The sequence below is a fragment of the Manihot esculenta genome, chromosome 11 (genome assembly GCF_001659605.2).
Source record: "Manihot esculenta cultivar AM560-2 chromosome 11, M.esculenta_v8, whole genome shotgun sequence".
Lineage (NCBI taxonomy): Eukaryota > Viridiplantae > Streptophyta > Magnoliopsida > Malpighiales > Euphorbiaceae > Manihot > Manihot esculenta.
In genome coordinates this window covers 5,108,272-5,119,570 of record NC_035171.2, presented here as the reverse complement: position 1 = coordinate 5,119,570, position 11,299 = coordinate 5,108,272, and the positions used below count along the sequence as shown (strand labels likewise).

General features: G+C 29.6%; 1 protein-coding gene across 1 annotated transcript; it reads right to left on the bottom strand.

The window, feature by feature from the left end:
• Window positions 1-6,560: 6,560 nt before the first annotated feature.
• LOC110627086 (FCS-Like Zinc finger 10) lies at window positions 6,561-9,719 on the bottom strand. Its single transcript, XM_021773320.2, has 3 exons — window positions 9,489-9,719; window positions 7,239-8,331; window positions 6,561-7,136 (listed from the first exon to the last, which is right to left on the bottom strand). Exons 2-3 carry the CDS (start codon window positions 8,228-8,230, stop codon window positions 6,983-6,985), a joined length of 1,146 nt encoding a protein of 381 aa, XP_021629012.1. The 5' UTR covers window positions 8,231-8,331; window positions 9,489-9,719; the 3' UTR covers window positions 6,561-6,982.
• Window positions 9,720-11,299: the final 1,580 nt, after the last annotated feature.

The following is an 11,299-nucleotide window of genomic DNA, read 5'->3' as shown; positions in this document are numbered from 1 at the left end:
GCGGTGTTACTCACAGTTTTTATTTATTTATTTATTTTGGCTTTTATCTTGCTTAGACCTCGATTTGACGCAATTGTCCTCATTGACTAAAGAAAAATTAATAAAAAAAATTATTATGTAATTTTTATAATATGAAAATTTTATTAATTTATTTTATTATTTTAAAAAATATATTAAAATATTTATAATATTTTAAAAAATTAATTATCTCTTCATTAATTTTAATAAAATATTATTAAAAAAGAATGGATTAGTAAATATTTATAAAATTATTAAGGAAAATTTACTTGAATATCATCAAAATTACCTAATATTCCTTATTCAAAAAATTTGAAATTTAAATATCATCAGAATTATCTAATATTTTAATGATATATATTTTAAAACTTGAAATTGTTATTTCAACTGAATTTTAACTCTAAGTTTGATTTAATTACTAAAAATAATACATTTTAAAAATTAAATATTTTAATAATTATCATCAAATAAATTTAAAAAGTTATCTAATATTTTAATACCATCAAAATTATTTAACATTTTAATATCACCTATTCAAAAACTTTTAAGTTCTTATTTTGATAACCACAATCTCAATATTTGAACTTATATTTCTTCAAATTTTAATATTTATTTTATTAACTTTATAATTAATTTAATTGAAAAATATATTTTTTTAAAATTCAAATATAATTATATATAATTTGAAAAATTAAGGGTATTTCTTATAGTCCTATTATTCTCTATCCTTAGTCTCATAATTTTTTTCTATTTGTTTTTTATTTTAAAATTATGAATTTTTAGTTTATAATAACATATACATGGATTATTTTAACTCTATTTAATTTTATTTTATTTTTATAAATTATTTATAAATATTTTTTAATATTTAATAAAATTTAATATATTTAATAAATTAATAGATTACAAACTGAAGATATAAATTATAAATTATATATACTTTATTATATATCTTATAGATTAATCTATTTATTTTCCTTTTAATTCATTCTATTATTTATTTATTTAATAGTTTATACAAAGTATAAAAATAACAAAAAGTAATTTTGTATATAATTTAGAGTTATATTTTTTATTGAATTTATTTTTTTTTTTTAAAAAAAGCTAAAAGATATAATGTGAAAGTAATTTTTCCGTTGTTTAACTAACATAAAAAAATATAAATAAAAATGCCACACATTTATTGCATTTAATAATGTAAATAAAACTAAAGTAATTGTTTGTACATTAAATTGCGATATTTATTATGAACTCTAAGCTTTAATTAGAGATATACACATACATAATTTATTATAATACATTTATATAATTAAACTAAAAATTATTTGCTGCCGTTTAATTTTTTTTTTTTTCTACTATTAGCTCTAACCAGAGTTTTTGAGATTTTAGATTTCTCGATTAGGTGGGAGCAGTATTCGGTTCAAATCGAAAAAATCGATCGAATCGAATTAATTTGAAAATTTGATTTGATTTTTTATTCAATTCGATTCGGTTTAATTTTTAATTTTAATAATTTCGGTTATTTCAGTTTGGTTTGGTTTTGATCAGAAAAAAATCGAAAAAATCAAACCGAATCGATTAGTTATAATAATATGTTATTTTTAATAATATAGAGAAATTAAATCATATTAAGATTAAAATATTTTAATTAAATTTTAAAATACTAAAAATAAAGTATAAAAAATAAAAAATTTATTAAAAATCAAAACCGATAAAATCAAATCGAATCAGACCGGTTCGATTCAATTCGGTTTCTGATTAAAATCAATTCGATTCAATTTTTATAAATACTAAAATTTTAATTTTTAATTTATTCGGTTCAGTTCGATTTTGAATTGAACTGACCAAATGCTCATCTCTACTCTCGATACTGAAAATTGACTCTAATTTTTTCATAAAGCATTAAGAGTTGTAATTAATATGTACTAAGAGAAGAGTACAAAATATAAATCTAAAAATAATTTAAAATAAATTAAATTTAAACCAATAAAAATATCAAATTAAATTCATAGTTTCAAATCTAATCAAGCCCATAAAAATAGAAAATGAAGCAACAATCATCAAGGGTTAAAAATTTTCACCAAAACAATCATCGCCAAAATTAACAGTCACACTGTCAATACAATTTTTCAAACAAATAAAAGATGAAATTTAGGCGAAAAAATAAAGAATGACAACTAACACTTTTCCAAAAAATACATAGATCATATAACATAGCAATGGCAACTTCAATATACCATTTTCGACATATAAAATGCCTTTAAAAGATGAAAATATAAATCTACTAATAATATAAATAGATCATCAAAAAGTGTAAACGATCTATTAAAAAATATAATTAAAAAAATATATTCATCCAAGTAAAAGAGGAATCACTATCAAGAAAAATATCCAAAATGGAAAAAAAAAAAAAACAAATAGAGATCAACTCCTGCCCAAAGATAAGAAAAGACTAATGCAATTCCAAAAAAAGGGACTACCAAAGCACGACGAAGTCACTGAACACAGCAATGAGCAAAACAAATCCCGTTCTCAAACGACATGTCTAGTTGTCTTCCCTTTCTCTTGTGCTTTCCTTTTCTCTGTCTATTTCCTTTTCCTTTTCTTTCTCAACTTTTAAATTCTCTCCCATACTAATAAGTTAAAAAGCTCATTATAATTAATAAAATAAAATTTTTATAATTAATATATAGTTTTTTTAAATAATAAAAATGTAATTCTAAGCGATATTAGAAATCAAGATATTTTGGACAATTTCATTATTTCTCATTTATTAATTTTATATATATTACAGATTACTATACTAAAAAGTTTCAATTTAATAAAGCAATAATTACACTCAGTTAAGCTACCCTTAAGTTTAAAAAAAAGTATCTTTCTCAATCATCAAAATATTTTATTTTTTTTAATAATTTGAAAAGTAAAAAATTATTAATTAATAATTTTCTTAAAATTAAAATTAAAATAGATCTTGCATTTTTAATATTCAATTGTAAAAACTATAACGAATTATTTTGATCTGAAAGTAGACTGAAACAATCAAGATCACCTATATAATTTTACAATAAAAATTCTCATACATAAATTATCAAAATTAAAAAAAAAAAAAAATCTTTGTGGCATTTATGCAATTTTGTGGTACAATCAGGGCTTTTTGAAAGTAGTGGGTGTACATAAGTTAAGACGAAACAATTTTTTTCTTGTTCTATTTCTGCCAGTAGAATTTTGGCAAGTGAAAGACAGTACTGTTTATCTTCAACCTACGAATCATAAGTTTCCACGTCAATGTTTCATAAATTGAGACATTTAATATACTACTTGTTTGAGCGTTAAGTAAAAAAAATAAAAATAAAAATAATTTTTTATTATTTTTTAATTATATTTATTTCAAAGATATTACATTTTATTAAATATTAAAAATATTTTGAAATTTTTTTAATAATAAAATAAAATTATAATAATTAATTTATATGTTATTTTAATATAAAAAATAAATAATAATTATAAAATAAAAAATAAATAAAAATTACTAAACACATAAAATATTAAAAATTTGAATTAAATTATGAAAATTTTTACTTTTTTTTTTTGGTAAGAGAGAAATATCATTAATTCAAAACGATCAGAAAAATTATATGAGAATGAGAAATATAAATTCAAACTCCATGATCTGATTCAAAATAGTCGATATTATTAGAATATAAACGACAAACTACTATAAATTTATTATTAGTATCTCAGACTATATAGGCGAAACCTAGTGAACTTCGTTGCCAGTTTAAAGAGGCGTCAATATTAACCTTAATTCAATCCTACGGTGGAAGAGATCAACCAAAGCCGAAACGACATTGGTGCAGCTGGCAAAATCAGAAGAGACCTCTCTTTATTGCTGCAAAACATTCAGTGCCATAAAGAACACACCACTCGCACTATGACCCTGAACTTTCCAAACAACATTATTTCTATTATGCCACAAAACCCAATATATCATTAGAAAGGGAAGCATTCTCCGCAGAAGCAGTAAGGAAGGCTAAAGAGAATCACTCTCTAAGAGAGAGGAGCGGAGAATACAGGCCAACCTAAAGGCGAACTCAATCAGCAACTGCGGATAAAAGGACACTAAATAAGAATATACAAGACAGTCTCAGGAGTTTCATGAACATATATTTATTTAGTTATATATAAAGTAAACTTATATATTTTGTTATGAAAAATAAAATAAATTAACATAATTTACAATTTATCTCTTAAGATTTTTATAATATCCATGAATTAGTTTAATTTACAGAAAATTTATTAACTTAATAGAAAAAAATACTAAAACTTTTATTTAAAAACATATAATGGTGTTTAAAAAATTCATTTATAATTTAAATTTCAATTATATATTTTAAATATAATATGTTATATCCTATTCCATTATTATTTTTAATCAAAATTTATTTTGTATTTCCAATAAAAATTTGTCTTTTTATTTTCATTGTGAGGTTTTGTTTTATTAATTTATAAAAAATACATATAATATTTTTAAAAAATTTATTTTTATCAATAAATAAAAAGGTATTGAAAGAAGGCTAAGGTCCAATATCATTATAGTCTAAAAAATGCTTGAAAAAACTGCTAAAAGCCTCCAAAAAAAAATAAAGCCCAAGGCTCAACTAATATATCTAAAATAGGCCGAAAGGCCTAAAAGCCCTAGCATACAATCAACCCTAACGGACAGAGGAAACCTTAGAAGAGCTCTAAGTACACCGTGGTCAAGAACAGGAAAAAATAACGCCTAAAGCAGTGCTCAATTAAAATTAAACCGACTGAATGATCACCTATTAAGAATTTTCTGTTCATTAAACTCCAACAACCAACATCAAGCTAGTCTCTCAGAAGCCATGACCTTAGGCACTAGAGAAAAATGGTAAAAATAAGTTGCAATCTTAAGAGCCAAAAGCCATGGATCTATTAAAAAAAAATATCTACCAAAAACAGATGGATGAGATCTCTCTCAATAGTACCATAACATGAATCCATTGAAGATCGAGGGAACATAGGAAAAAGATCCAACAAATAGTTTAGGTAAGAGTCACAGAACTAAAGATAACAATAACTAAGCCAAACATCACCATCATAGTTACAGATGGAGATTGAATAGAGTTTCGGCATTAACCAGATTCTTGAAAGTCTGTTGTTCAAGCATATAGCGGAGATTTAGCAATCTTAGGGCACTTTAGATCCCGCCATCAAAGGGAACAAGAGCATACCGACACTCTACAAAATCATTTGTAATTTTGAGATTCTAGGCTTCTATTTATTTTTGAAATCTATCTTAAATTAATAATATTTCATAATTAAATATTTAATTAAACTTAAAAATTAATTCACATCATGTCACTATGACAAAAATCTAGCAATTTTGAGATTCTAGGCTTCTATTTATTTTAGAAAAAAAAAATATTTTCTCTATTTTATGAGGTTTAGAACATTAAAAATATTTTTCTCATGAAAAAGAAAATTAAACATTTTTAAAGAAAAATCCTTCCTTGGTTTTATTCTCTCAACTTCTGCTTAGCATATATTTGCATGAGGAAGGAATAACAACTATTGAAGTCAAAAGGATAGTGAAATTAATTAATTAATAATTAATTAACTGCAGATGAAAAGAGAATTATTTTATTTTATTTCATTTCATTTTCTTTTTTTATAAATGGTACTTTGCAGGTTTGAACATCTCATCATATACCATCTTTGATCAATTTATTCTTTCTTTACAAGAATATAAGAATCTTTTATTATTATTATTATTATTATTATTATTATTAAAAGGCATAATTCAATGGTCTAATCTTTCACAATCCCTTAAATTTTCAATCATCAAGTTGGTGGTTTTGATTCCTTGATCATCACTGACATTACTTTTTTTAAGATAGATTTCAAATGATCTCAATTTTCCAAAAAAATAAAAATAAAATCATTTGAAATTTTATTATTCCATTAACAGTATGTACCCTAATTTTTTAAGCTTAAATTTATGTTGAAGGAGCCCACCACTTGAAATGGTTGGTGTCCTACTCAATGGCTCCCCAAATATCAGACAATTCCATGGACCCTAACGCTCGCCTTTTCAAAAGAGTGGCTGTCCACTAAGTTGGTGTTTCCTAAAGAATGAAAATTTGGTTTTCCCAAAATGCAAAATCAATAACAAAAGAAGCTTAAAGAGATGAACTTGGCCTAAGTTCCTGCACAATGTTCAACTTTGCCAATCAAATAATACAAAAATCAATAAGATATAGAGCCTTGTTTGGCATTGAGTTTAAAATTTTAAAAAGTGTTTTTTTTTCCTTTTTTAGGGAAGACCATTTAAATATTAAATAGTTTTGAAAAAAATGGTTTTGTTATTTTAATATTCTTATGCCAAAAATAACTTTATATTATTTTTTAATGTTTTTAAGGAAGTGATTTTCTTAATAGCAGCTTTACCAGCAATGCTAGCCAGGCTAGACCAGAATGCTGAAAATGGCTACAGAGAGAAATTTCATCAAGTCAAAATCTAGAGAATGTCATTTTGGTAGATAATACTGAAGTTTTAAATAATAAGTTCAATAGGTTCAAAAGGAGACTACATGAACTCTTGATGAAGGCAGGACAAAGAGAAGAATTGAAAGAAAATTGATGAGTGAGGGATCTTGGCCACTTCCAACTCATCTAATTGAAAACATAGAACACAACAAATCTAAGATAATGTTTATGCCTCAACTGCAAAAATAGAAACTCTATGCTTGTTTGCTTGCTACCTAGGAATAGTTGATACCATGAAAGCTGAAAGACTATCAGAAAATAGCATGATTCACCCTTGTGATCATCCATGGCTGCAAAACAGATGCACATAAAAACAGCTCTTTGGAAACAGATGATCCGGTTGTTCATCACCGAGACATGAGAGCCTAAAGGGTGAGCAGAGCAACATCACCGATTATATAGCAATCGGCGCACTGGTTAGGAAAAGATCTTCATGGTAGCTGGATGCAGGAGAGCTTTTGGGGGAATCATCACAAGTTTTCTTTGTTTCATCCTCAGAAAACATTTCTTCGGAACGGCAATCAGAACTGCAAAATGCTTTCTCACCTCTACAAAACATCAAAAGCCACAATATGTCCATGAAAACAAGCTAACTTTAATGGTCAGAACCAGAAGTAAAGCACTTCATATACAGATTTTTTAGGGCATACCTGTAGATATAAATGTCATCTCCCTTGTCCAACACTTTTTTGCAAGAATAACAGAAACTCAAAAACTCATCAGATGGATATGGAGTTGGACCCTCCAAGCAGTCAGCCTCCTGAGGCAATTCAGGCCCCAGATTTTGTGTCTTGTCAAAATTGGACAACTCATTTGTGTGACATTCCAAAATACAGTCACCAAAAATGTGAGTTGTTTTAGGATTTGGACCATAGGAAATTATACAGGTATAATCCTCAGAAAGCTCGATCTCCTGTGCAGATATAGAACCTATATACCCATGGCTAGAGCCAATGGGTACTGGAAGCGAACTTGATTTGGTTTCAAAGGAATTATCTGTTTGTGTATCTCCACCACTAAACAATGGTAAACTCATTACAGTAGTAGTTCTATTCCCTGAACAAAACTTTTTAGAATTCAATGGGGATTTTGGGGATAAGTTAATTGGAGAAGAAATTTCAAAGGGTATAGGTTCCAACTGGACTCTATCATTCCCAAAGACAGCATCAGAATTAGATTTACCTAATTTGGGGTTACGAGTTTCAACTTGTGATGGTAGCAAAAGCATGTAGTCTCTTGGCAAAGATTTGGATCTCACAGAATAACCAGTCTTCACCTGTGATCCAAATATTATATTCTTCCTCTTTGGTGAACTAAGAAGCTCACCAGTTGGTTTGGTTTCATCAACAAGTAAATTTATGATGCTGAGACCTACTTTGCAGCAATCCCATTTCTTTTGATGGCCATTTAGTGTTGGTGATCTTGGGGACTTGAGACTAAATGGGTTGCTAAGATTGGAGAAAAGACTAAAATCAAGAGCAGATGTAGGACTCCTAATTGACTCATAATCTGATGAACCTCTAGAACCGAACCCCACAAAGAAACCAGGAAAATTGAAAATTGAGCTGCTTATATGTCTCACACCCGAAGTATCAGATTGACAATGGGTCTCTGAAGCAGAATCAGCCATTAGTTTGGACATGCATGCTCCTTCCTAGTTCATGGTTCCTAGATTAATCTGCTTCTCCTTTTTAAGCATAACAAAGAGATCCTCAATGCTTGAAGCAAATTACTAGCAATTTCCTGCTCAATAGTTGAAGTTAATAAATAAATGAAAAGTAAACAAAACAAAAATAAAAATCAATAGAAATAGTGCCAATCTTTCAAGAATTAGCACGAAGAATCAAGCATTTAAAAGAGAATTGCAACAATGAACAATATATCACATAATTGCCTCCCATGATGACAAATCTGTGGTCACAGCAAAGCTCCAAAATGATATTCAAACGTTTATGAGCTTTGAATGACATCTGAGAACCACATTTGATATAAGTCATTAACAATTGAATCTGTCTTATAGACGCATAAAAGTCAGGACATTATCTATAATCAAGAAAAAAAAAAAGAAAAGAGCTCAAATACCCAGCAACCTGTTCATAAATTCAGGACCAGGAATCCTATGACTGCAGACCATTGTTAAAGAGAGACATAGTAGGAGGCATAAAGATCTCTTAATCACAAATCAACGACAATATTAAAATCAGAAGTAATTAGCAAACCTGTAAGTCATGAGCATCCAACAATTCAACATGCAAGGCAAAGGCTTGAGAAACATTAGCTTATAATATTTTGACACCTAAAGAAGGACTAATGCAAGCATGTGATTGGAAATAACTCAATCTACGCTTATCAAACAGGAGAATAATCCTGAAAATAGAAGATCAAGAATCCCCAAAGTCCTGAACTCTCAATCCCCTTTCCCCAGAGAGACAGAGAGATGTATGAAACAACAAAAGAATTGCTTTACATTTTTACTCAAAGAACTTTTCTGTAAAATGTATTACTGAATTTACTAACATGATCAAATGCATCACCAATGGATTAAAACACACAAGATTTAGAATTTCACAAGAAATAAATCAAAATCAAGCATGCACAAAAATTGAAAGGACAGAAAAGATTGAAAGACCCAAAAAGGAAAATTAATTACTTCAACCCTGCTTAAAATTACCATCAGATCAATGTTTACGACTCAGAGATCCATAGCATGCATCAAAAGAATCTCAAAATCACAAAAAACTAAGTAAAATAATCTGATAAAAGAAGAAGAAGAAAGAACTATGGCATCAAATAGAGGCCAAAGATTAAAACTTGAAAAATACCCAATAACAAATACATCAAATGGATAATCGATATAAGCTATAAAATCAAGCAAAATAAGAAGAACATGAAAAACCCACCTGGGTTTCCCCTTCTTAAAACTTCAAAGAAGAGCCGAACAGAAGCTCAAATGGAAGTACAGACATGTATCGATGTGGACAAAGCACAAGCACAACTACAACTCTCCCTATATATTTCTCCTTTTAGCTTTACTTTTTCTTTCAATTTTTTTTAATCACTTCTCTTGCATCAAAATCAGAGAAGCAGTGAAGCACTGAGACCTCTGAAGCTCTGATATACACACACACACACACACAGAGCCACTCTCTCTCTCTCTCATATGATTAAGAAGAAATACGTATTGTACACCGTATTGTATTAAGCTACGTATATTCCCTCTTTTTTTTTACAGCTAAAAGACAGCCCAGCTTTTGTTAAATGTATAGCATTCACACCCAAAGAAGTTGTACACTGCAAATCTGGGCGATGTCTGGCTACGGATTGCAAGAATCAGATCCCTGAAAATACAGTGTTTTTGAATTACCTTTTTTTTATTTATTTATTTTCCAATTCAATTCTTTTGGAGATTACCAGCAAATTAATGCTACCGTTAAGTTTTATTTTATATAAAATAAGGTGAAGATTAATAATTATTAAATTAAAAAATATATAATAAATATAAATAATTTAATAATTATTAAATTAGACTTTATGTAAAATTACATTAATATTAAATATATTAAAATTATTTTTGATGTTCTAAAATTCATAAAAATAGAGTTCACAATAATTGTATGAATATCGGTGGAGAAAAAATAGATTATTCCCTTTTATCTCATTTCTCTTTATTTGTTAGTAACGCTTAACATCTTCTCTGCTATAGTGTTTGATGACCGCTGGATTTCCCTACCCCCAATCCTGGGTCTAGATTACGGCCACGGCCCATGAAAGGAAGGCCCGCACGCCCTCTCAAATAAAACAGGCCCGGATCATCAGACTCCTGAGGCCGGACTCCACCAGATTCTTCCTCATCGAGATCGGCCCAGCCTGTATAACCTCCCCACGGACTCCTTCTCCTCCTGGGTTCAGCGTCCAGCCCAGCTCTCGGCCCAGCCCAGAATCCAGAACGAGACTCGTCGTACAGCCTGGCAGATCCGCTCGAGTGTACGCACGGGGGAGAATCAGAGGCCGTTACGCATGGAGCAGGCGCCCGATATCCTCGTACGCCCATATCTGTATGGCAGAGACGTGTGGTCCAATCATGGGAGAGCCGTTATACGTCACCAGCAAGCAGGAAGAAAAGGATAAAAGGGATACCCCTCTAGAGAGATAGGCCAAGTTTTTCTTCAATACACAAACCCTTGTAAAACCCTATTCTATTGGATCTCAGATCATCAATTGGCGCCGTCTGTGGGAAACGACGGAGATCTTTTCATCACCGGAGTTTTCACTCTTAACAAAACCCACTGAGATCCATGATGGCTAATCACCAGGAGAGTAACTTTAACGTCCCAAATGACCTAAGCTCTGCCCAAGAGGGGCAACAATTCTCCTTTTCTAGTCCTACGACATTAAACAACCAAACGCCTGTTCCCCTTAATCCCTCGCCAAGTTTGCCAGGGAACACTCCCACTGTTACTCTGTCTAACCAGGATCTTCAAAACATGGCTTTCCAGTTACAAAATACCGCCCACTGGTTGGGGCAGATAATGCAACAGAGAGGCCTCAGCACCCCAGTAAATACACTCCCGGTTGTAGAGGAACCTCAGACCAATGACCCCCGACCTGCACCTGACCGTCTTCAAACTAGCAGCCGCGATACTGGAGAAAGAGGGAGAAGAGCCGGGGAAGAGGAAGAACCGGAGGCCCGAATCCATGCGAGGAGGGCGAG